The sequence below is a fragment of the Oncorhynchus masou genome, chromosome 13 (genome assembly GCF_036934945.1).
Source record: "Oncorhynchus masou masou isolate Uvic2021 chromosome 13, UVic_Omas_1.1, whole genome shotgun sequence".
Classification (NCBI taxonomy): domain Eukaryota; kingdom Metazoa; phylum Chordata; class Actinopteri; order Salmoniformes; family Salmonidae; genus Oncorhynchus; species Oncorhynchus masou.
Genome location: NC_088224.1, coordinates 73403526 through 73430209, shown reverse-complemented (window position 1 = coordinate 73430209; position 26684 = coordinate 73403526). Strand labels below are relative to the sequence as shown.

Sequence of the window (26684 nt, the reverse complement as noted above, 5' to 3'; positions counted from 1 at the left end):
TATGCAATCAATCTGGTTTCTGAGCTGGTCATGGGTGCACCTCAGCCACGCTCAAGGTCCTAAATGATATCATAATCGGCATCCTCAAAAGACAATACTGTGCAGCCGTATTCACCGACCTGGTCAAGGCTTTCGACTCTGTCAACTGCATTCTTATCGGCAGACTCAACAGCCTTGGTTTCTCAAATGACCGCCTCGCCTGGTTCACCAACTATTTCTCAGATAGAGTTCAGTATGTCAAATCTGAGGGTCTGTTGTCCGGACCTCTGGCAGTCTGACGGTGCCACAGGGTTCAATTCTCAGGCCGATTGCGGCTGGTGATTCTCTGATCCACCTCTACGCAAACGACACCATTCTGTATACTTCTGGCCCTTCTTTGGACACTGTTAACTAACCTCCAGGCAAGCTTCAACACCATACAACTCCTTCCGTGGCCTCCAACTGCTCTTAAACGCTAGTAAAACTAAATGCATGCTTTTTAACCGATCGCTGCCCGCACCACCCACCCACTTAGCATCACTACTCTGGACAGTTCCAGACTCATATTAAGCATCTCCAATCCAAACTTAAATCTACAATCGACAACAAAGCATCCTTCACTCATGCTGCAAAACATACCCTCGTAAAACTGTATATCCTACCGATCCTTGACTTTGGCGATGTAATTTACAAAATAGCCCCCAACAATCTACACAGCAAATTGGATGCAGTCTATCACAGTGCCATCCGTTTTGTCACCAAAGCCCCATATACTACTCACCACTGCGACCTGTATGCTCTCGTTGGCATGCCATCGCTTCATATTCGTTGCCAAACCCACTGGCTCCAGGTAATCTATAAGTCTTTGCTAGGTAAAGCCCCACCTTATCTCAGCTCACTGGTCACCATAGCAGCACCCACCCATAGCACACGCTCCAGCAGGTATATTTCACTGGTCACTCCAAAGGCAATTCCTCCGTTGGCCGCCTTTCCTTCCAGTTCTCTGCTGCCAATGACTGGAACAAATTGCAAAAATCGCTGAAGCTGGAGACTCATATCTCCCTCACTAACTTTACACATCAGCTATCAGTTCAGCTTACAGATTGTTGCACCTGTACATAGCCCATCTAACTACCTCATCCCCATATTGTTATCTATTTGATTTATTTCCATATATTTTTTGCTCCTTTGCACCTCAGTATCTCTACTTGCTCATTCCTTTTCTGCACATCTATCACTCCAGTGTTTATTTGCGAAAGTGTAATTATTTTGCACTACGGTGTATTTATTGCCTTACCTCCCTAATCTTACTTTATTTGTACACGCCGTCCCAACCTTCGCTCTCTCTCCCCCGCTACTCTCTCCTCTTCCATCCTATCATCTCTTCCCTCTGCTCATACCTTCTCCAACCTATCTCCTGATTCTGCCTCCTCAACCCTCCTCTCTTCCCTTTCTGCATCCTTTGACTCTCTATGTCCCCTATCCTCCAGGCCGGCTCGGTCCTCCCCTCCGCTCCGTGGCTCGACGACTCATTGCGAGCTCACAGAACAGTGCTCCGGGCAGCCGAGCAGAAATGGAGGAAAACTCGCCTCCCTGCGGACCTGGCATCCTTTCACTCCCTCCTCTCTACATTTTCCTCCTCTGTCTCTGCTGCTAAAGTCACTTTCTACCACTCTAAATTCCAAGCATCTGCCTCTAACCCTAAGAAGCTCTTTGCCACCTTCTCCTCCCTCCTGAATCCTCCTCCCCCTCCCCCCCCCCTCCTCCCTCTCTGCAGATGACTTCGTCAACCATTTTGAAAAGAAGGTCGACGACATCCGATCCTCGTTTGCTAAGTCAAACGACACCGCTGGTTCTGCTCACACTGCCCTCCCTGTGCTCTGACCTCTTTCTCCCTCTCTCTCCAGATGAAATCTTGCTTCTTGTGACGGCCGGCCGCCCAACAACCTGCCCGCTTGACCCTATCCCCTCCTCTCTTCTCCAGACCATTTCCGGAGACCTTCTCCCTTACCTCACCTCGCTCATCAACTCATCCCTGACCGCTGGCTACGTCCCTTCCGTCTTCAAGAGAGCGAGAGTTGCACCCCTTCTGAAAAAACCTACACTCGACCCCTCCGATGTCAACAACTACAGACCAGTATCCCTTCTTTCTTTTCTCTCCAAAACTCTTGAACGTGCCGTCCTTGGCCAGCTCTCCCGCTATCTCTCTCAGAATGACCTTCTTGATCCAAATCAGTCAGGTTTCAAGACTAGTCATTCAACTGAGACTGCTCTTCTCTGTATCACGGAGGCGCTCCGCACTGCTAAAGCTAACTCTCTCTCCTCTGCTCTCATCCTTCTAGACCTATCGGCTGCCTTCGATACTGTGAACCATCAGATCCTCCTCTCCACCCTCTCCGAGTTGGGCATCTCCGGCGCGGCCCACGCTTGGATTGCGTCCTACCTGACAGGTCGCTCCTACCAGGTGGCGTGGCGAGAATCTGTCTCCTCGCCACGCGCTCTCACCACTGGTGTCCCACAGGGCTCTGTTCTAGGCCCTCTCCTATTCTCGCTATACACCAAGTCACTTGGCTCTGTCATAACCTCACATGGTCTCTCCTATCATTGCTATGCAGACGACACACAATTAATCTTCTCCTTTCCCCTCTTCTGATGACCAGGTGGCGAATCGCATCTCTGCATGTCTGGCAGACATATCAGTGTGGATGACGGATCACCACCTCAAGCTGAACCTCGGCAAGACGGAGCTGCTCTTCCTCCCGGGGAAGGACTGCCCATTCCATGATCTCGCCATCACGGTTGACAACTCCATTGTGTCCTCCTCCCAGAGCGCTAAGAACCTTGGCGTGATCCTGGACAACACCCTGTCGTTCTCAACTAACATCAAGGCGGTGGCCCGTTCCTGTAGGTTCATGCTCTACAACATCCGCAGAGTATGACCCTGCCTCACACAGGAAGCGGCGCAAGTCCTAATCCAGGCACTTGTCATCTCCCGTCTGGATTACTGCAACTCGCTGTTGGCTGGGCTCCCTGCCTGTGCCATTAAACCCCTACAACTCATCCAGAACGCCGCAGCCCGTCTGGTGTTCAACCTTCCCAAGTTCTCTCACGTCACCCCGCTCCTCCGCTCTCTCCACTGGCTTCCAGTTGAAGCTCGCATCCGCTACAAGACCATGGTGCTTGCCTACGGAGCTGTGAGGGGAACGGCACCGCAGTACCTCCAGGCTCTGATCAGGCCCTACACCCAAACAAGGGCACTGCGTTCATCCACCTCTGGCCTGCTCGCCTCCCTACCACTGAGGAAGTACAGTTCCCGCTCAGCCCAGTCAAAACTGTTCGCTGCTCTGGCCCCCCAATGGTGGAACAAACTCCCTCACGACGCCAGGACAGCGGAGTCAATCCCCACCTTCCGGAGACACCTGAAACCCCACCTCTTCAAGGAATACCTAGGATAGGATAAAGTAATCCTTCTCACCCCCCTTAAATGATTTAGATGCACTATTGTAAAGTGGCTGTTCCACTGATGTCAGAAGGTGAATTCACCAATTTGTAAGTCGCTCTGGATAAGAGCGTCTGCTAAATGACTTAAATGTAATGTTAAATGTAAATGTAATGATACACACTGCATATAGACTTTCTATTGTGTTATTGACTGTACATTTGTTTATTCCATGTGTAACTCTGTGTTATTGTTTTTTTGCCGCACTGCTTCGCTTTATTTTAGCCAGGTCGCAGTTGTAAATGAGAACTTGTTCTCAACTGGCTTACCTGGTCAAATAAATAAAAATATTTGAATGTTTTAAGAAAAATTGGAATATTAGAATATTTTCTGTTTTGCTTTGAGTTGAGTCACTATGTACTATTCATAATGTTTTGGTCATTGTAAGGAAAGGGATTGGATGACACCTGCCTTGAATCTGGGTCTGACAATCTGTCGCACTGGCATTTTGTATTTGATTACGTTTGATTATATAATATTTGGTCTTATACGTAAGCACAGTGATACTTGTATGCCTCTTTTCTTTTTCAATGATGACCCAATGCACTTAGTCATCAGTTCTGGAATCACAATGCTGTGGGATTATAGGGACAGTTGTTATTTTTAGCATTGCCATAAAGAGAAGAATGTAAATGTATAGTGATTTTTCCCTGGCTCTATTCAGTGGTGCCTTTGAGACCAGATATATTGATTGTCTAATTCTGACATACTGACCATCGTTACGACACATGTGTGACAGATCTCTATATGTCTCTGGCTATATAGTCACACACATGCTAGTCTTGCGTTACCATACTACCTAGTCTCATTAAATGATTGTTCTACTGTTAATTTTCGGACTGTTTTGGATAATACGATATGGTTTGCTTTTAGATTCAGTTTTCATGGTCTACAAATACATATTAATAATACAATTCGGATCATCATACCCTAACTGTTTACTTTGGTCCTGTTGGTCGAAACAAATTGAAGAGCAGTTGCAGGTCTGCCTGAGGTATGATGAATGATTATTTGGCCAACAGTGGTCTTCTCATTGCTCATTTTCAAGCTGTATGTTCTCCTCTTTGAAGTGTTACTCCATATCTCACAGAACTGCACCTGTATACCTCCCTATTCTCTACTTTTCCTGAGAGAGTTGCCTCCTGTGAACACTTCCATGGTGAGCAGTGCCCATCCCAATTCTATGGAGCACCTGCAGAGCAAGAGCTAACAGCAGGGCTTGCAATAGCTTTTTATGTGTTCTGGGTTGGTTCTGCTTTCATATTTCCTCAATCAGTACTAATGGAATTGACTGATTTAATGCATATTTCTTTAATATTTTTGTCCAGAATGCTGTTGTGTTTTTACAGTAGTAGGACCTGTGTCTTGGTAACCTTTGGCCCACCCCTTGTGGATGCAATTCTCATAATTACCAGTAGATGGTGGACTCTCACCATTGTTTGTGTGTTGGCCACTCGTACGCTATTACCACAGAACAATGAGATAGATATTTCACCGGATCTGAAATATGTTGGTGAGAAGAAGCCCAGTGGCCGGCAGTGGGAGAAGATGGAGCGAGATAGATTTTGGCTGACATTCTGCACATTTTCTCATCAATGAAACATTTGATCTCCATACAGTTTTCTGTTTCCAAAACTAGAATCTATAACAATCATAACTTAAGAGGAACTTAATGGTGTTCTACATCTCGATAAATTGCTTTGCAAGGACCCAGTATCACAAATGATGGCTTCTATTGATTGTGTAACATACCCTGGGATGTAATATACTGTATGTAATCAGTGGTGGGCCGTCAGGGCCAGCAAGGCCTTCTCTGCTGGCCTAAAAATCATCAGAATATACTTTTTTTTTAAATATATTTTCCCACAAATATGTATTAAATTATTCCCAAGAGTAAGAGTTACACTCTTCATTTCATAGCGTTCCTCTTGGTTGCACTGCTTCCAGCCCCAGGTTGAGATTTGGAGGGCTGGTCTTTATGTTAGATATTTTCTCCAATCATATTCAGCCATCATGTGTTGCCAGGGGTCTAAAATCTGCCCTCAGGCCTTCAGAATCAACAGTGCGGGCGCTTGTAGCTTAAAGTGAATGGAAATTAAAATTTAGTGTCAACCAATCGGCTTTAGAGTTGGCTATTGTACACCTGCTGGCTGGCTCCAGTGTTACACAGGAGCCAGCTAGCAGGCGTAGTGCCTGCACGTCTTTTGATTGGATTACCAATATTGAGAGGCAGGTCCTATATGGGCAGGTCTCAGAACTTCGAAACTTGATCAACGAATTACTACTAAGCTGTTTTTTCAACCCACAATGGCGGAAGGAGAAGATATCGATTTGGTCGAGGATATAATTATAACGCCATTCTCAAGACAAACTTTTCAAGAAAAGTTAGACATTGTCAGGAGAGGTAGACGCCGACGCTACAAAAACAGGCTCCGAGAAGCACTGCAAACTGTACTGCTGGGAATGCCTATTATTTGCAAGTGATCGATTTGGTGTTTGGAGCCACACTGGCTTTGCAAACCTGAGTTGTCTAACCAAGGCAGCAACGACACACCAAAGTACGGCTGGGCACTTACAAACAATGGTGCTTTTGAAAACTTTTGGGGACACCCGAGTGGATCTACAGCTCAACGAACAAGCGCGCAGGGCAACGAAGCTGCACAATGAAAAGGTATTGTACTCTTCCCCTGCAATTCTCTGAATAAAAATGTCAATTTCAAGGTGACGCAACGCCTGGTTATACTGCGTTTCTGTCTAAATGTATAGTGTCTAGAACCTTGGCATCATAATGATGGTAATAAGAGGTGGATTAATTCTGGTGGGACTGTGTAGGACTTCACTGAAGGCCCTGGTCCCAGAACCACGGCACACTACTGTATGTAATACACTGTAGCTCATTAGCTAGCCATGCTGCCTCATCATGCTAGTTGTGTTAGGGAAAGGGGGATACCTAGTCAGTTGTACGGCTGAATGCCTTCAACTGAAATGTGTCTTCCACACAATTGTTGAATGTTGCGTTTACATTTTCATTCAGTATAGTTGACCAGCATCCAGCAGATGATGCTAAATGTAGTTCAGGTGGTCTGCAAGATGTTCCGGAAGCAGAAGTAGGTGTCCTCAGGCTCACAAGCATCTAAAGTACTTCAGTGTAATGTGTAAAGGATTAAGAGAACAAGGTTTGAGAACACTATAAACTTTAAACTAAACTCTGTCCTATATACACACTGGCTGGGGGTCCCAGAGAAGGATCCTTGGTATGTCTCTCCGTACCCTAATGCCGCATTCAGAACAACTGGGAAATCGGAAATCTCAGACTTCCGACCTCACTGCCTTCAAAACAACTGCGAACTCAGGAAAAAACGAGCTTCGATCATAACCCTTACCTAACCCAACCTTATGCCGTGTTCAAAACAACTGGGAGCTGGTAATTGGGAAATTTCCGACTGCCGTGAGTTCAAAACAACTGGGAAATCTGAAAAAAAAACGAGTTCCGACTGGGAAAACGATCATAAAACTCAGAATTCCAAGTCGGAAAATCTTTCTAGAGCGCTGACTTTCCGACCTGAAGATAACTGACGTCATGATTCGATTTAGTTTTTTCCCCCCCGAGTTCCCAGTTGTCTTGAAAGCACCATTAACCCTTATCTTAACCGTTTTATACATCAACTTTAATGGGTTGAACGTCCCAAAGATTCCCTCTGACACCCACCTGGTCCTGCAGCACTTTTGACTTGCAGCTGCATGTTCATACTTGCAGGAAAACCGTGAGAACAACAGGCAGAGACCCTGAGTATCCCTGTTTTTATGCATTACATAAATGGTATGCCTAATCATCATCACAAAGAGCCATCATCAATGTACACAGATAGTTGTCTTTGTGCAGCTGCTTCAATAATACTCTTGTGAATCAGGATTTCAAGCATGTACTTTTCAAGTGTCCTTTTAGGTCTGTCTCAGTCATACATGAGTGTAGGGCATAGAGCTGGAGACACTAAGGTAAAGGCTAAAAGGCTATTGAAGTCAAAACATAAAATCATTCCCATCCATTTTCACAGCACAAGAGGGTTGATGATTTTGACTCCTCCCTGAAACCCAGTTGGTCGTCGGTCTGTTGGTGTTTATCATGCTGATTACAGCCCCAGCCAGGTGTGCTCTCTCAGGATGACTGGTAGGATAGACAGGCACCAGATAACAGATATGGGACAACCATGTTGTTACCCTCTGCCACAGGATTTCTCCAACAACGTGAGAGAAACCTGGAGCCGAGACTACCATGCTGTTGGATAACACATTCACTAACACATACGTCTCTTCATTGGGAACAGTTGAAGCCCCTCTTGTCATCATCATACACAGTAATACTGAGCGTCCTATATTTACATCATACATTTCCTGTGCCCTTTCTCAGGCTGTGGCTATGAGCCTATGAGAGAGCTGAAACCTCTTCCATTAGAGGAAAATGCTTTTTGCTCTCTTATGGATCCTGTCCCAATGAATTACTCTAAGAATACTGTGCAACATAGGTCAGTCTCATAGTTTCAGAATGGTGCTAGTACAAAATTTCAGAAACATGAATGCCTCTGTCTCCAGGGTGGTGGTAGTAAACGTAGGTTTGCTTAATATAACAGATGCACACAATTGCAGGTCTGGGAAAAGTTTATGGAGGGCAACAAAACGCCTTATCATTAGTGTGAGTAGTTAGCATGGTCTCCCTCTCTAAATGACTACCAGTGACACAGAGTAACATATCTAAAATGTCATTAGCGCTCAGCAATCAATGCAACAGCATGAGGTCATAGATCATCATTAAGGTCTTTCACCTCAAGAGGAATGGAGGATGGAGAAAAGAAATTAACTTCATCCATGCTAGTGTTATTTGATGAAGAGTCTATCCCTTCTCATATAAAGCTCGGATTCAAGGGATACCCTGTAAGAGCTTATGTGCACACCAGCCCCTTCAGTGTCATAAAAGTAAAATATTTGGTCATGTGTCAAGTGTGTGCAGAAGGGAAGAGTATCGTATGCCGGATGAAGTGAAATGTTGCAATTGCAGAGGTGAAAATGCGCCTGAATTCCTAGAGCGCCCTGTTAGGAGAATGGCGTGGCAAGGGTAAGGAGCGTCCAGCGTGTCTTCTATCTGGAGGCGGTGTGAAGATTGGAAGGAACAATGGTAATAGAACAATCACAACAACCAGTGAATGATTCTCATCAACCGAGGGATAGTGAAATGCTACGGAGAAGAAGTCTACGAAAATTGGAATCATTGTGAATGCAGCTGAACGTTTTTTGGGCCCTTCGTGATTTCACAGCCGAGGTCATGCAATAAATCCTGTTGATGAATTTTCCCCCTGAGCCTGTGTTGGGATGTATTTTGGAGTGGACTGTGATTGAAGAAGTGGGATGGGTTTTGTTAGTTGACGTGTTTAAATTTGCATTTTGTATGTTTTCCTCCTTTGCCGCAATGTTTTTTTGTTTCTTATTCAATACCCATCCAGCTGGTGGTGGTAATGCACCATTAACATTGGATGCCAACCGCCATTTTACGCCCATCTAAGAAGAAGAAAAGAGCCAGTGGGGAGGGTGTTCAGAGATTGCGGAAGCAGAAGTGTTGTTTGAGGCTGAAAGCCCATCAAGTACAGTTAGTGAGAAAGATGAGTGGACAACAGTGAAGTCCAAGAATGGAACAAAAAGGGCTCAAATTGTTGTGGAAAATGAGGCTGATGAATCATTGCTTGTTGGAGTACGTTTTTGGATAAGGATGTTCATTTGGGAAACTCTTTTGAAGTCACAAGGATGGTGAAGAAGGTGCTGGGAAAAGTGGATGCAGTCAATGTGACTACCTCATGAAGCTGGTTGAGAGAATACCATGTGTGCAAAGCTGTGATCAAGGCAAAGGGTGGCTACTTTGAAGAATGCAAAATATAAAATATATTTTGATTTGTCTAACATTTTTTTGGTTACTACATGATTCCATATGTGTTATTTTATAGTTTTGATGTCTTCAATATTATTCTATATCGTAAAAAATAGTAAAAAATAAAGAAAAACCCTTGAATGAGTAGGTGTGTCCAAACTTTTGACTGGTCCTGTACACACATATATATATATATATACAGTGGGGCAAAAAAGTATTTAGTCAGCCACCAATTGTGCAAGTTCTCCCACTTAAAAAGATGAGAGAGGCCTGTAATTTCCATCTTAGGTACACTACTGTCATGTCTTGTTATGTCTGTTCCTGTCCTTTCTCTTCACTCTCTCTCTCTGCTGGTCTTTTTAGGTTACCTTCTCTGTCTCTCATTCTTCAGCTGTTCTACATTTCCCCTAACTAGCTCATTCTCTCTTTCCCCACCTGTTCTCTCTTCCCCCTCTGATTAGGTCTCTATTTCTCTCTCTGTTCCTGCTACTTTCAGTGTCTGATTCTTGTTTGTGTTTTTTGATGCCAGAAGCAAGCTGTCGTCTCGTTTGCTTCCACCTTGTCCTGTCCTGTCGGAGTCTGCCTGGCAGGAGCATCCTGCACTATACTAACGTTCTTTTTGTTCCGCTGACAACGTTGGAAGAGGATTTATGCCATTCCTGTATTTTCATTAAAGAACTCTGTTTTCTGTTAAAACCGCTTTTGGGTCTTCACTCAAGTTCATAACAACTACAACTATGACAGACAAAATGAGAAGAAAAAAATCCAGAAAATCACATTGTAGGATTTTTAATGAATTTAGATAGATACAATTTAGATAGATACAGATATATATATATATATATATCTGTGTATATATATATCTCTATATATATATATATATATATATATCTGTATCTATTCTTTAGTTTTTTTAAACGGAGTCTCTTCCTACTCAAATGCAGTTGAGAAATATATAAACTACAGAGTCAGAGCATTTGTTCCAAGACCAATGCAGTGTGATTATTGTAAAGCTTTTGGACATTTTAAAGTTTTTGCTGAAGGGAGAAGCCGAGATGTTCAAGTTGTGGAAAATACTGTTATGTGTTTTAAAAGAGTTGAAAATGTGACCTTTTGCTATTGTGGTGGGAACCATGAAGCCACGTCTTTGGAATGCCTAACAAGGGTGGAAGAGAATGAGGTGGCCAAAGTCAGGGCTGTCCAGAGCATTTCATATGCAGCTGCTGTTAAAAGGGTTGATGGTTCAATTGGTGCTCCTGAAGAGTCCATGGTGGTGGATAGGCCTTCACTGAAGGCTGCAGGGGTTGCCGTTCAACAGCAGGACCCAGATATGTTAAAAGTTAAGAAGGTGGACTTTGCGGCCTTTATAGCTATGATGATTAATGGTACTGCCATTGTGGAGAGGAAGTCCAGGAAAATAGATATCATTGTGACTGTTTGAGGTTGTGGACAGGTGTCTTTTATACTGATAACAAGTTGGTTGCTGGGACTGAAAGACTCCTCGGCGGAGGAGTTGCATGGAGTATTATCACAAGCTGTACCACCCTCTCACGTTATAGAGCCTGAGAAGGGAAATATAGAGATTTGAAGGAAGGAGGAAGTGGGAGTTTTAGTTTTGTCAATATGTTTTTTATTGTTTTATTTTGGGTGGATTAAGGTCGTTTTCCCAATCACGTATGGGTTTTATTTTTACTTTGGTTTTTTTTTCAACCCTGTCCAGTTGGTGGCGGTAATACACATTTTTGGGTTGTAGTCTGCCATAAAACCCACAGAAGAATAAGTGGGATTTACAGTAGTAGCAAAGATTTTTACAACTAAACTAAGATAGACCACTGCCTGACATTTCAAACGGGAACAAATGAGTCATAGTGGGCAGTACAAACAACGAGATGGGCTAGATCCTAATTGGCGCGTTCTAGTATTTTCTGCATATTTCAGTTAGGGAACGCCTAATTCTTTGAAGTGCGCGTGTGCAATAATTTAATTCACGTTTGTTCTCCTAAACAACGCGGTTTTTGTCAAACTTCTGCAAAGGGTAAAGTAAAAAACTGTCCATTCTGTTCATACCATATTCTAGTTTAGGGAACAGAAACTGTATTGAAATCAAACGTAGCATCGATGTGCAGAACGTCAGGTCAAAATCCATCTCGTTCCATCCTCTCCCACTGCCGGCCAGTGGGCTTCCTCCCACTACCATATTTGGCAATTAGTGGAACTGCCAACCAGAAGCTTCACATTTATACATCCGGTGAAATATCTGTCCCATTGTCCTATCTGTGGTAGCCGCGCACCAAGCACATCCCTTGTCCAACTCATCACGACACACACAGACCTCCAGCAGCATGTGAGTCGACAGGTTGTGCACACAGAGGAAGTCGACAGAAATGTTTATAGCTAAATATATTTGCTAATAATAATATCTAGCAGGCAAAGGCACTCAGACTACGCCATGTCAAGTACAACAATTGCAAATACCGGCTTTTAAAGCAGGATATGTCGGTAGACTGATATTTAACTCGCAGTTGCATGCCAGCTAACTTAACGTTAACTCGACCCAAAAAAAGCAACTTGTTGGGAGTTATCAGGGTAAGTGTAAATACCTGTGTGAATTTAACCTGCAAATGTGTTTTATTTCACAGCTAGCTCAACTTTAACGTAATTCTAGATAGCCTACTGTACATTGAGCTTTTACCTGCTGGTTAGCTAACGTAATGTTAGCCAGTTCTTCCTGGCAGCGCACTTCACTTGCTTCGCTAGTAACTAGCTAGCTATCTAACGTTAGTTGGCCAGTAACGATAAAGACAAAGAAGTATACAGTGTACTGTACAGTCAGCTAACTTTTGCTTATTGTTGTCCATTTTTTTATTAAAATGTTGCTTTCATAAATGTACACGTCAAAAAAACACATGTTTCCTTAGTTGAAGTTTGTCAGGAAATGTCTCCAGACGGAGGACATGATCATTCTTATTTAGCACCAAGACTATTATTGCAATAATGATACAATAAATAAGCCTCAAGCACGACTTTAGCCAGCTACCGATTACGCTGAGACTCAGATGTTTTACTATAAAATGCAGCTATACCAAACAAAACACAGATTTCAAAGTTTAACCAACCATAGAACTCTATGCACAATTTGAGCACTACATTTAATGCTGCATATGTAACTTTTTGGGCGACCCGATTAAATTCACATAAAAATTAAACTAAGTAATAGATCTAGAATCAATTCACGTCGTGACGTTTTTCATTACGCCATACGTCATTTTCTTGACGTACTGGTCAGACAAGTTTTTTTAAAGTTTTTTAACTTAACTAGGCAAATCCGTTAAAGAACATATTCTTATTTACATGGCGGCCTAACCCAGCAACACTGGGCCAATTGTGTGCCGCCCTACGGGACTCCCAATCACAACCGGTTGTGATTCAGCCTGGAATGGAACCAGGGTCTGTAGTGACGCCACTAGCACTGAGATGCAGTGACTTAGACCGCTGCTCCACTCGAGAGCCCCAAAAGATGTGTGTAATTAAACCAATATGGACCACAGCCCATTGTTTCAAGTGGGAACAAATTAGTCATAGTGGGCAGAACTAGCATGGAGGTGGGCAGAGCCAAGCATGAGCTAGCGACGTCCTATTGGCAAGTTCAAGCATTTATTCACATATTCCGGTTAGGGAACGCCTACTCTGTAAAGTGTGCAATAACTCTGTTTGCTTTTGCACCCCTTCTAAACAACGCCATTTTTAAAAACTGGCAAAGAATAACGTTTACAAAATGTAGTCCACTCTGTAACATATTTTAGTTTTGGGAATATAACATAACATTGAGATCAAATGTTGAATCGATGAGAGATTTTGGCCGACATTCTGAAAATTATCTCGTTTCATCTTCTTTTTCACTCACTACCATATTTGGCAGTGAGTGAAAAAGCCAAGTGGATGCTTCCGGTGAAATATCTGTCCCATAGTTCTATCTGTGAGTGTAGTGTTTGTAACACAATATTGAGGAGAGCCTGTCTCTCTTCAGAGAGCATATTTATTTTAGGAGATATTACCTTTTCATTCAAGGATTAATCTATTGTTACAGGTGATAATAGAACATGTTTTGTTTAGTTAAGTTTACCTCAACTAATGCAAGTCAAGCTTGCTTGCACTGCAGAGCAGCTAAAAGCTAGGCTAGGTTGAAGATACCGTTGTAGCTAGCAACCTCCACCTAACAATTATAATAATAAACAAATATCATTACCATCAAACTTAAATCGGAAGCAACAGTCATAATATAATTGGCTTGACAGCCAAAGTGTATTATTTAACATTACTATTAAACTAGTACTTATTTATAGAAATGTGTAATTGTTTAGAAATTGCTAGCTATAAAGTCATCACCGAAAACCACATTTTCATCTTTTTGTAACTTCCTGTTCTCCGACGGACTCTAGCTGGACTGAAGACAAGGCAAAGTAAAAACTTAATCTAAGTATCCACGGAACCTTCAACCGCAAGGTGGCGTTGCGTTTTCACTCCACTGTGGACGTCTCCATTGAAATGCATGACATCCTTTGCAATGTAACAGAGTGCTTATGGGTAATGTGAAAAGGGGTTAAGAAGCAGTAGTAATATGTTCTATGTGCTCTATTTCTATGCTTCCTGTTCTGAAGTTTTGATTTTGCGTCTTTTACTCTTGGTTTTGTACACCAGCTTCAAACGGTTCCTGAAAGTATATTTCACAGCGGTGGTTCAGCGGTTTACATGGTACAATGATTCTCTACACTGTACTTGCTTGTTTTGTCACAAACTAAAATTAGGCGAACTATGTGAATTTTAGCAACCAGCAAATGGCGAAGCGATTTCCACATAGTGTGTCTCTAACAATTTCCATTAACCTCTCTAGGCAACCCGACGCACCTTGCCAACAATAAATGCAAATGCGCTACACCAAATGCTAATAGCACTCGTTAACACTCAAACGTTCATTAAAATTCACATACAGGGTACTCAATTAAAGATACACTCGTTGTGAATCTAGCCAATGAGTCAGATTTGTAAAATGCTTTTTGGCGAAATCATGAGTAGCTATTATCTGATAGCAGGCAACACGCCGAAATACCAGAAGGGGTATTTTTTGCATTTATTGTCATTAAAACTCGTTTTTCAACCACTCCACAAATTTATTATAACAAACTATCGCTTTGGCTAGTCGGTTAGGACATCTATTTTGTGCATGACACTAGTAATATCTCCAACAATTTTTGACAGACATATTATTTCACTTTAAAATTCACTATCACAATTCCAGTGGGTCAGATATTTACATACACTAAGTTGACTGTGCCTTTAAACAGTTTAGAAAATTCCAGAAAATGTCATGGCATTAGAAGCTTCTGATAGGCTAATTTGAGTCAATTGGAGGTGTACCTGTGGATGTATTTCAAGGCCTACCTTCAAACACAGTGCCTATTTGCTTGACATTATGGGGAAAATCAAAAGAAATCAGCCAAGACCTCAGAAAATAAAATTGGAGACCTCCCCTAGTCTGGATCATCCTTGGGAGAAATTTCCAAACACCTGAAGGTACCATGTTCATCTGTACAAACAATAGTACGCAAGTATAAACACGATGGGACCAGGCAGTTGTCATACCGCTCAGGAAAGAGACGCTTTCTTTCCCCTAGAGATGAACGTACTTTGGTGCGAAAAATGCAAATCCATCCCAGAACAACAGTAAAGGACCTTGTGAAGATGCTGGAGGAACAGGTACAAAAGCCGAAGAACGCCATCCCAACCGTGAAGCACGGGGGTGGCAGCATCATGTTGTGGGGTGCTTTGCTGAAGGAGGGACTGGTGCACTTCACAAAATAATGGCATCATGAGGAAGGAAAATGATGTGGAAATATTGAAGCAACATCTCCAGACATCAGTCAAGAAGTTAAAGCTTGGTCGCAAATGGGTCTTCCAAATGGACAATGACCCCAAGCATACTTCCAGAGTTGTGGCAAAATGGCTTAAGAACAACAAAGTCAAGGTATTGGAGTGGCCATCACATAGCCCTGACCTCAATCCAATAGAAAATATGTGGACAGAACTGAAAAGGCTTGTGCGAGCAAGGAGGCCTACAAACCTGACTCAGTTACACAAGCTCTGTCAGGAGGAATGGGCCAAAATTCACCCAACTTATTGTGGGACGCTTGTGGAAGGCAACCCAAAATGTTTGACCCAAGTTAAACAATTTAAAGTCAAAGCTACCAAATACTAATTGAGTGCATGTAAACTTCTGACCCACTGGGAATGTGATGAAATAAATAAAAGCTGAAATAAATCACTCTACTATTATTCTGACATTTCACATTCTTAAAATAAAGTGGCGATCCTAAGACAGGGAATTTTTACTAGGATAAAATGTCAGGAATTGTGAAACTGAGTTTAAATGTATTTGGCAAAGGTATATGTAAACTTCTAACTTCAACTGTATATTCAATCTCATGGTTGTCTTACAGGAGCTGAATGGCCTCTGTGGTGGCCTCTGTTGTGACTGTGAAAACCGAGAAGCGACCAGCTCATGCTGATACTCAGGATGTTGACTCCAACACCAAAAGACCCAGGTATCAAAAACTGATATGACTAGCCTACATTTAGTACTCTGTTCCTCTTTATATGCCAATGCATTATCAATATCAGACTGGTCAGGAACTTTTTCTCTTAGTTTCTGTTTTTAAACCCATTCTTTACATTTTCAGCCTAGGTTTGAGCTCGAACAGCAGCCAAGTAAACTTGCCATGATTTGTTTAACCTTCATGTTGTCTAAGGATTTGGGAACCATCAATGGAACCATCACTCAATCTCTGCCTGCCCCAAAGGAAACTGCTGCCCAGCCTGAAGACCAAGCGGGCGCCCGAGCTGGTCCTAGTTATTGGTACAGGGGTGAGTTCAGCTGTGGCCCCTCAGGTCCCCGCGTTGCGCTCCTGGAAGGGTTTGATCCAGGCCTTGTTGGACGCAGCCAACGACTTTGACCTCCTCGAGGAAGAGGAGAGTAGGCGTTTTCAGAAGAGCCTGCAGGAGGACAAGAACCTAGTCCACGTGGCTCATGACCTCATCCAGAAGCTCTCTCCGGTAAGGCTTCCCCGCTCCTGTGCACACACATATAGCCAGATGTAGACACCGCACTGTCTCCAGCTGGTTGAGACACACCAGTGACTTTCATTGTAGACTTTCCTTTATTGGGATTTGTAATCATAGTGGGAATGACAGTGGCAAGGAGTCAGCATAGTTCAATATTTTTATCTAAATTCTAAAATGTTTGATTCAGGTTTTTCAACCTGTGTTATGTGTAAAAGGTGATGCCCTAACCTTAAGTACAGCACTGATGGATTACTACAACACGTCATCATGCAATTCCTTGTTTTCAAAGCCACACAAGTTGACTCAACCAGTTCTGGCACTCAGGTTAATTTAAACAGGACTTTTAAGGCCTGTTATTTGATTCGCTAGATGAAGAAATCCCCCCAGTGAATAACCTCCCATTGATTTCTCTCAATAAGTCAACGAATCAGTGGACCGTGACTAAATTACAGAGAAATTCAAGGGGAAATATTTTTAGATTTCGGTACCGGCCCGTATCTCCTTCATACCAGGTCGGGTCAAACCATAACCGGTTCTTAATACCATCTGCCTTCAGTGTTGGTCATGTCTCATCGCACCTTTCAGATTGCTTAAACATGCTTTGTTTTAGCAGCCCACCTGTTGTCACAAAAGGAACCAACTGCCCAGTGTGGGTTTATCCATCGCTTTTATTCCAGGTTCACAATCATGCAGATCAGGTGATTACACCGCCATGGACCCTGTGGCAAATATTTTTCTGTTCTTAACAGGTGGTGGAGCGCCACAGGCCTCTGTACGTGTACAGCATCTTATCAGAACGGGGCACGCAATTGTAGCGGAACATAAAACTATTGAATAGCGAATTATAGATGTATGGCACTTACGATATGAAGTAGCCTGAATCTCGCGTTTTTTTAGAACCTAGTATTAGAGGTCGATAATTATGATTTTTCAACGCCGAATCCGATACCAAAAGGGACCCAAAAAAAACGATACCGATTAATCGGCTGATTTATCTAAAAAAAAATATATATATATATGATTCTTATGACACTTATTTTTACTTAATATAATACATCAATAAAATCAATTTAGTCTCAAATAAATGGTTGTTTTATATAATGCAAAAACAAAGTGTTGGAGAAGAAAGTAAAAAAGCTAACGTTTAAGGTCCTTGCTCAGAATATATGAGGGCTGGTGGTTCCTTTTTAACATGAGTGTTCAATATTCCAAGGTAAGAAGTTTTAGGTTGTAGTTATTATAGGACTATGTCTCTATACTATTTGTATTTCATATACCTTTGACTATTGGATGTTCTAATAGGTACTTTAGTATTGCCAGCCTAATCTCGGGAATTGATAGGCTTGAAGTCATAAACAGCGCAATGCTTGAAGCACAGAGAAGAGCTGCTGGCAAATGCAGGAAAGTGCTGTTTGAATGAATGCTTACGAGCCTGCTGCTGCCTACCACCGCTCAGTCAGACTGCCTTTATCATATCATAGACTTAATTATAATATAACAACACACAGAAATACGAGCATTAGGTCATTAATATGCTAATATGCTAAAACAAAACTTTTATTCTTTCAGTGAAATACAGAACCGTTATGTATTTTATCTAACGGGTGGCATCCCTAAGTCTAAATATTGCTGTTACATTGCACAACCTTCAATGTTATTTCATAGTTATGTACAATTCTGGCAAATTAATTATGGTCTTTGTTAGGAAGAAATGGTCTTCACACAGTTCGCAACGAGCCAGGCGGCCCAAACTGCTGCATATACACTGACTCTGCTTGCACAGAACGCAAGAGAAGTGACACAATTTCCCTAGTTAATAGAAATTCATGTTAGCAGGCAATATTAACTAAATATGCAGGTTTAAAAATATGTATTGATTTTAAGAAAGGCATTGATGTTTATGGTTAGGTAAACATTGGTGCAATGACAGTGCTTTTTTTGCGAATGCGCTTGTTTTTTGCGAATGCGTTTGGCGAAGTAGGCTGTGATTCAATGATAAATTAACAGGCACCACATCGATTATATGCAACGCAGGACAAGTTAGATAACTACACATGGTTGATGATATTACTAGGTTAACTAGTGATTATGATTAAAGATTGTTTTTTATAAGATAAGTTTAATGCTAGCTAGCACCTTACCTTGGCTCCTTGCTGCACTCGCATAACAGGTAGTCAGCCTGCCACGCAGTCTTCTTGTGGAGTGCAATGTAATCGGCCATAATCAGTGTCCAAAAATGTAGATTACCAATTGTTATGAAAACTGAATCGGCCCTAATTAATCATCCGACCTCTACCTAGTATGCTGAAAGTGTAAAGAGAAAGAAACACATTGAAAAGAGGACTCTCATAGAGTGTAGAAGAAATTTGTCATGGCTTCACCTTGTCTTTTAGTCACATTGTTGCCCACCGTGCACAGATGTCAATTCAATGTCTATTCCATGTTGGTTCAACGTAATTTCATTCAACCAGTGTGTGCCCACTGGGTGCTTGTTCACAGAACAGCTGAAGAGAACCGAGGCTTCTGTCCCTCATCTCAAGAAGGGATCAAATACCGGGTGGGACACAGCAGTTTAACCCAATGGTATTGGTGCTATAACGAGAGCAATCCAAACAATGTAAATAACTGTGGATTAGTGCTGTGTTTTGGCCCGTAATGTCAGTTAATGAGCCTAATCTGAAGGTTAGAATCAGAATGTTTGTGACCTAAATCCTTTCATGCTGTCGTTGAATGACCTAGGCAAAATACTAAGGACAATTATTACAACTTTGTAACTTGTTTAGGACCAGGTTAGTTGAAAACAACTCAACTTTAGTGTCTCATCCGAGGCGATATCAATCTCAGGATAGGAGCATGGTACTACTTTACCTTATTTGCTCATTACATAAGTCCTCAAACAAAAGGAGAATGCATTCGGTGTAGAAGTCAACAGCAGGGTGAGTGGGTAGCTAGATGCATGCTCTTGGTGATAATGACTTCCTTCCTGTGAAAAGGGATCCTGTTAGTTAATTTGCCCACTAGATCTCTAATCTCTGGACAGTCCAACAGTCGGCCAGGCAGCTCGCTTGTGCTGTGTGCGCTAAGCTCACCTTGACAGTGCTATTCATAGCGGGCCAGCCCTTTGTTTTCCTACAACCACTGTCAGGTAGTGTGCATTCGGCGTAGCTCTGAGTAATGAGATTTATCCATTACAGACGGCCATAATCGCATGGCTACTCAAACAGCCTGCCCTCTAACTCTCTGCTCCATAGCAATTAGACTCACCGTGTACAGCAACTGTTTACATGTCCCTGCTACTGATGGAAAAACATTTCAGACTATAACAACCAGTCATAAATGCTTTATTGTACCTTTTTAAAAACCTGAAAATGCTTTTCAAAATGGGCTCCCTCCTAGTAGTTAAGTACCAGCGGTATAATCTGTATAATCAATACACACCCACTAACCTCTTAATTGTGCACCTGTCCGATCATTGCAGAGAACAGGCAATGTGCGGTCTACCTTCTTCAAGGACTGCCTGTATGAGGTGTTTGACGATCTGGAGTGTAAGATGGAGAACGCGGGGAAGCATCTTCTCCGCTCCGTACTGCAGTTGATGGAGAGTGGAGCGCTGGTTCTCACCACCAACTTTGACAACCTGCTGGAGATCTACGCAGCCCACCAGGGATCGAAGCTGGAGTCTCTGGACCTAACCGACGAGAAGAAGGTAAAAACGGATCCTTTTCCTTTTGGAAAGATCTCTATTGTCATGGCCTTGTGTGCTCTTTAGGGCCAAATTCTAAATTTTGTGTACATAATTTTCACTGCAATAACACATAATGGATGGATGTCAATTGGGGATTTACCAGAAAATACACTATATGGCTAAAAGTATGCTCGTCGAACATCTTATTCCAAAATCATTGGAGTTGGTCCCCCCCTTTGTATCTATAACAACCTCCACTCTTCTGAGAACGCTTTCCACTAGATGTTGGAACATTGTTGCGGAGACTTGCTTCCATTCAGCCACAAGCATTAGTGAGGGTTGGCCGATTAGACCTGGCTCGCAGTTGGCGTTCCAATTCATCCCAAAGGTGTTCAATGGGGTTGAGTTCAGGGTTCTGTGCAGGGCAGTCAAGTTCTTCCACACCGATCTCGACAAACCATTTCTGTATGGACCTCACTTTATGGACAGAGGCATTGTCATGCTGAAACAGGAAAGGGCCTTCCCCAAACTGTTGCCACAAAGTTGGAAGCACAGAATCGTCACAGACTCTCGGATTGCCAGATGGTGAAGCGTGATTCGTCCCTTCACTGCTCCAGAGTCCAATGTCGGCTAGCTTTACAACACTCCACCCTATGCTTGCCATTGTGCATGGTGATCCTAGGTTTGTGTGCGGCTGCACGGCCATGGGAACCCATGTCATGAAGCTACTGACTAACAGTTCTTGTGCTGACATTGCTTCCAGAGGCAGTTTGAACTCAATAGTGAATGTTGCAACCGAGGACAGACGATTTTTACGTGCTTCAGCACTCTGCGGTCCCGTTCTGTGAGCTTGTGTGGCTTACCACTTAACGGCTGAGCCGTTGTTGCTCCTAGACGTTTCCACTTCACAATAACAGCACTTAAAGTTGACACTTCACTAAGCTCTTCAGTACAGGCCATTCTACTGCCAATGTTTGTTTATGGAGATTTCATAGCTGTGTGCTCGATTTTATGCACCTGTCAGCAGCGGGTGTGGCTGAAATAGACAATCCACTAATTTGAAGGGGTGTCCACCTAGTTTGTCATGTAGTGTATTATTTATGCAATGCAGATCTAGCCTCTGTTGCAGAAGCCACACGAGCATACCACTTCGCTATGATGCAGTTGGGTGTGAACATTTCAATTAAATTGGGATTTATCGTTTTGAAAAAAATCACTAACTGAAAAAGAATTTCCCCACGAAATTAAAATCACAGTGGAGTTATCACAAAACTACCACTAACAGGTCCCAATCATCATCATCAGAGAGTGAGACAGAGACGTGACGACCGTGAAGTCCTGTATGGCAATAGTTAGAGAAGTTAAATGAGAAGGTGGTGAAATGCATGCATTGTGAGGTGGAATTGAGCTTACAGTGGCAGTACCATTTGAACCGTTGCTGGCAGTAGCGCAGGCCCAGACATTAGACAGGCTCTTCACACCAAAGAAGTGCGATAAGGGACAGAGTGAGAAGATTATAGCACTGATTACAGAAATGATTGCAGTTGATATGCAGCCATTATCAATGCTAGAGGATTCCGCTTCAGTGCCCTGATGGCATAGCTAGAACCAGACTACAAGATGCCATGTCGAAAAACCGTGACAGCCTGGATGAAGAAATTGTACAATGATTGTTCTGCAAGTACAAAGTATGAGCTCTAAGACGCCCCATAATTGGCATTAACAACATTGTTGGACAACTATGAACAACATTGTTGGACAACTATGAACACGCTGTCATAAATCACTGCAATGAGCCATCACATTGATGAGAAGTGGGACATGAAGCCCCATGTGCTGACCACTGAGAACATGGAGGAGGCACACAGCAGAGAACCTAAAAACGTCATTAACTACCATTTGTTGCTGAGTGGGTTGGGGACAGCAGTAAGATGTGCGCCGTATGGTAGCCGGAACTGCATTGGACCAGATCTGCGTTGTAATTCACGTCATTTAATGATTTTTGTTCTTAATGTTTAAAGGATAAAAACAATTGCAGGTTATACATTAAATGTTTTAACATTGTCATATCTATTTAATAAGCAATATATTGGGCATGTATTCTAAGTGGTATGCAAGTGTGGGCATTGGAACATAGGCTTTAGCCCCCTGTGATCTTCAGACGCCACCAGAGGAAGTAGTTGATGAGATTGAGGGCATGACAGTTTAACTATACTACTGTCACAGGTTTAGGCTCACAACACAGGGAATGCTCTTGCACATAAAACATTGTTTAAGGCTTATTAAAGGTGAATTCAAGGGAACATATTTGATTCAAAGACCAACATGTCTTCTAATAGTGTTGCCCTTCTAATATGGTGTCCTTAAACCAGAGAAAGTGGTCAATGCATTGACCTGTGAAGGTCTTTTGTCTCTGACAGAAGTAGGATGTAGTTAGTATATGGCAAGGTCAAAGTTTCAAACTTCCAACTGTTGTCAAGGTTTATGGATTAATCTATATTGGTCTTTGATCAGAAATAGTAACTAATATGACAGATTTTTCCTTAAGCAGAATTTATAAACACTCTTACCTTAGAAGGAACCCAACATGGATTGTTATTTATGTAGACTCGTTGAAAATAATTGATTGATTCACATTTAAGGAGACTCAATTTAATGATTCACATCTGTATTAAGCCTGCGATATTGACCATCGGGTGTGGTATTTATGCCCTGTCTCCATCAGGACTAACATCCCTGTCTGACATTAGCGGTGTCACTCCCTACCCAGTGAGAACAGGATTTGGTGTGACGGACTGTGAAATGTTTGTGTCCGTACAGGTCCTGGAGTGGGCTCAGGGGAAGAGAAGTCTGAGTGTTTTGCACATTCACGGTGTTTACACGAATCCCAGCGGTATTGTACTGCACCCTGCTGGCTACCAGAATGTACTGAGGAACACGGAGGTCATGGTGAGTGAGACGGGCAGCCTTTCTAAATTATACCCTGGAAATGTTTCAGCGCTTAGCAGTTGCCGTTTAAATGTTTTCAACCAATTTAAGACCCATTGCGTTAATTGTAGTGAAGTTAATTCTGTCAGTGTCATAATGCAAACTGAACTCCATTGGTTTGACAGAGGGAGATCCAGAAACTGTATGAGACCAAGTCGTTTGTGTTCCTGGGCTGCGGGCGCACGGTGGACGACACCACCTTCCAGGCTCTGTTCCTGGAGGCAGTCAAACACAAGTCGGACCTGGAGCACTTCATGCTGGTGCGGCGTGAGGACGTGGGAGAGTTCAAGAAGCTGCGGGACAACATGCTAGACAAGGGCATCAAGGTCATCTCTTACGGCAATGAGTATTCCGACCTGCCTGAGTACTTTGAACGGCTGGCCAACGAGATCTGCAACCGCGACGCTGTCACTAACGGCTGGGGTAAAGAAGCCAATTTCAGTGAAATTACTCACTCACTGTATGTTTAGTAATCATACTGTATCCATTTCCTACAATGGATCACTTATTAGTTGGTGGTATCTTACTGAAGTGTAAATCGTAAAACAATTATCTACTTAGGGCTTGGATCTTATCTTACGGTGATGCCACTGAGGAATTCTATTTTAGTGAGCCGAGTAGCACATTAGCCTGTTTAAACATGAGCAGCTACTTTGTTTGCTCTCGCTATTATTTGTTAATCTGTTGATTTCATTGATTTTCATAGGATCTCCCTCCCAAGAAGAACAGGAAACCCAGAATGGCTTTCATTCACAGAAAAGCCTCCAAGGTTAGGATTGTGTGCTTCTTTGTCGGTGCTCGCATGCAAGAGGCATTTCCCAAAATCCACTTTTCATTTCATCCTGTGAAATGTACCTATTTATTAAGCTTATATCCAGGCTTTTGAAATATACCTGTTTATTGTGCTTATATCCAGGCATTTCATTAGTGAAAACCTCCTTGGAATTCATACCCCTTACACACAAGTGGCTTACCTATAATGCATGGCAGTCTGTGGTAATATACAGCTGTTGGCCCTCATATTTTATTTCTTCTCCTTCTCTTTCTGCCCAGACTATCCTTCTTGACAGGCACAAAACAGACAGGAGTATCAGTCATTTTCATCCACAGTTCCTTCAGTCTACTTCTACTCAGGTTTCATTGGATCTACTACTACTCCGCCAGGCAAATATGGGCCAGAAGAGACCCATGTTACTATACTAGTCACCCGCTTATTTTTTTATTTTCATCTTTACCGGTTGTCATGACAAAGGGAAAGACCCAGCAGGAAAGTAAACTGTTAAAGCAGCTGGCAACCCAATTAAAGTGTTTCCCTACACCTTAACATCTGGAATAAGATGATGGAAAGGGCAATGGAAGACTGATGTAGGGATGACATAAGGACAGGTCCCTGACTTGGATTCTAGCTCAACATAATTTGTAAATTAATCGTGTCCTGAATGAATGGCTGGAGAGTCCTGAGGACCTAGCTATGCTAAAGACTCCCTGAATTTGAAGAGAAGCAGGCGTGGCAAAAGTGTAGCACAACATATCCACATCAGAGGAGGCTGGTGGAATGTGCTATAGGAGGATGGCTCATTGTAATGGCTTGAATGGAACTGGGTCAAACGTGGTTTTCATATGTTTGATACCGTTCCATTTATTCCAGACATTAATGAGCCTGTCCTCCTATAGCTCTTCCCATCCTGCCCTGTTTAGGATCAACTATGTGGTCCTCTTATGAAACTGTCAAGTCTCAAAGCATACAGCATCAATAGATGTTAACTATGTAGTCTCTGAAAATAATGCTTGCCATGCTAACTTGAAAGCAGCTAGTTCAATCTGTGAAGCATGGTAACATGTTGAAAGGTTTTTGAGAATCTTGTCTGCAGGTTCAGCAGTGACTTAGATGAGGCATCTTTAGAGTAACAATCACTTGGCCACTCATGTGCTGAAAAAAATAGTATACTGTCCTTTAAGGCTGTTGGATTTTTAATACTGCATGTTTTGTGAAATCTGTAGGTATTTGTGCTATTTAAAAAAAATAAAACCTTTGGTATTATACAGTGCATTCCTAAAGTATTCAGACCCCTGACTCTTTCCACATTTTGTTACAGCTTTTTTCTACAATGGATTAAATATTATTTTTACACAATACCCAATGACAAAGCAAAAACAGGTTGACAATTTTGCTAAACTAAAAAATAATCTTATAGGTATTCAAACCCTTTACTCAGTGCTTTGTTGAAGAACCTTTGGCAGCAATTACAGCCTTGAGTCTTCTTGGGTATGACACTACAAACTTGGTACATCTGTATTTGGGGAGTTTCTCCCATTCTTCACTGCAGATCCTCAAGCTCTGTCAGGTTGGATGGGGAGTGTCGCTGCACAGCTATTTTCTGGTCTCCAGAGATGTTCGATCGGGTTTGGTCTCTGGCTGGGCCACTCAGACTTGTTCCGAAGTCACTCCAACGTTGTCTTGGTGTCATTGGCCTGTTGGAAGGTGAACCTTTGCCCCCAGTCTGAGGTCCTGAGCACCCTGGAGCAGGTTTTCATCAATGATCTCTACTTTCCTCTGTTCATTTTCCCTCGATTCTGGCTAGTCTCCCAGTTCCTGCCGCTGAAAAATATCCCCACAGCATGATGCTGCCACCACACTTCACTGTAGGGATGGTGCCAGGTTTTCCCCAGACGTGATGCTTGGCATTCAGGCCAAAGTGTTCAATCTTGGTTTCATCAGACCAGAAAATCTTGTTTCTCATGGTCAGTCCTTTAGGTGCCTTTTGGCAAACTCAAAGCAGGCTGTCATGTGCCTTTTACTGAAGACTGGCTTCTGCCTGGCCACTACCATTGGTTGAGTACTTCTGGAAGGTTCTCCCATCTCCACAGAGGAACTCTGCAGCTCTGTCAGAGTGACCATTAAGTTCTTGGTCACCTCCCTGACCAAGGCCCTTCTCCCCCGATTGCTCAGTTTGGCTGGGCGGCCTGCTCTAGGAAGAGTCTTGGGTGGTTCCAAACTTCTTTCATTTAAGAATGGAGACTTGTTTTCTTGGGGTCCTTCAATGCTGCAATCCTGTCTGAGCTCTATGGACAATTCCTTCGACCTCATGGATTGGTATTTGCTCTGACATACTGTCAACTAGGACCTTAGACAGGTGTGCCTTTCCAAATCATGTCCCATAAATTGGATTTACCACAGGTGGGCTTTAAGTTGTAGAAACAGCTCCAAGATCCAGATGCATCAATTGAGTCTCATAGTAAAGGGTATGAATAGTTATGCACATAAGATCTGTTCATCTTTAAATTAGAACATTTCTAAAACCTGTTTGCTTTGTTTTCGGGTGGAGAGTGAATTAAATCAATTTTAGAATAGGGGTGGAAAAGTCTGAATACTTCCCGAATGCACTGTACACCAGTTGCCACTCGACTCTTCCTGTTGCAATACTTTTCCATGTTGCCAAGAGATGACATTTTGCCTTTGTTATCCAGACCACACTATCAGCATTTATGTTCCAAGGTTGGAA

At 42.7% G+C, this 26684-nt stretch overlaps 1 protein-coding gene across 3 annotated transcripts; it reads left to right on the top strand.

Moving 5' to 3' along the window:
• The first annotated feature begins 11703 nt into the window (after positions 1-11703).
• LOC135553032 (protein FAM118B-like) lies at positions 11704-26587 on the top strand. 3 transcript variants are annotated; one of them, XM_064985089.1, is made up of 8 exons: positions 11704-11736; positions 15887-15991; positions 16196-16499; positions 19987-20214; positions 23014-23142; positions 23307-23604; positions 23888-23950; positions 24235-26587. In XM_064985089.1, the coding sequence occupies exons 2-8, from the start codon at positions 15894-15896 to the stop codon at positions 24246-24248; spliced, it is 1134 nt and encodes a 377-aa protein (XP_064841161.1). In that variant the 5' UTR covers positions 11704-11736; positions 15887-15893; the 3' UTR covers positions 24249-26587. The 3 variants fall into 3 exon arrangements, with proteins under 3 accessions (XP_064841161.1, XP_064841162.1, XP_064841160.1); XM_064985090.1 differs by having other exon boundaries at positions 11710-11978; positions 16247-16499; XM_064985088.1 differs by having other exon boundaries at positions 11710-11978.
• The last annotated feature ends 97 nt before the right edge of the window (positions 26588-26684 follow it).

Excerpts from the sequence above, each read along its gene's own strand:
- LOC135553032 (XM_064985089.1), top strand. The coding sequence starts at position 15,894 with ATGGCCTCTGTGGTGGCCTCTGTTGTGACTGTGAAAACCGAGAAGCGA. Across the intron at positions 16,500-19,986 it reads TCATCCAGAAGCTCTCTCCG|AGAACAGGCAATGTGCGGTC; the intron begins GTAAGGCTTCCC and ends CGATCATTGCAG. Across the intron at positions 23,143-23,306 it reads TGAGGAACACGGAGGTCATG|AGGGAGATCCAGAAACTGTA; the intron begins GTGAGTGAGACG and ends TTGGTTTGACAG.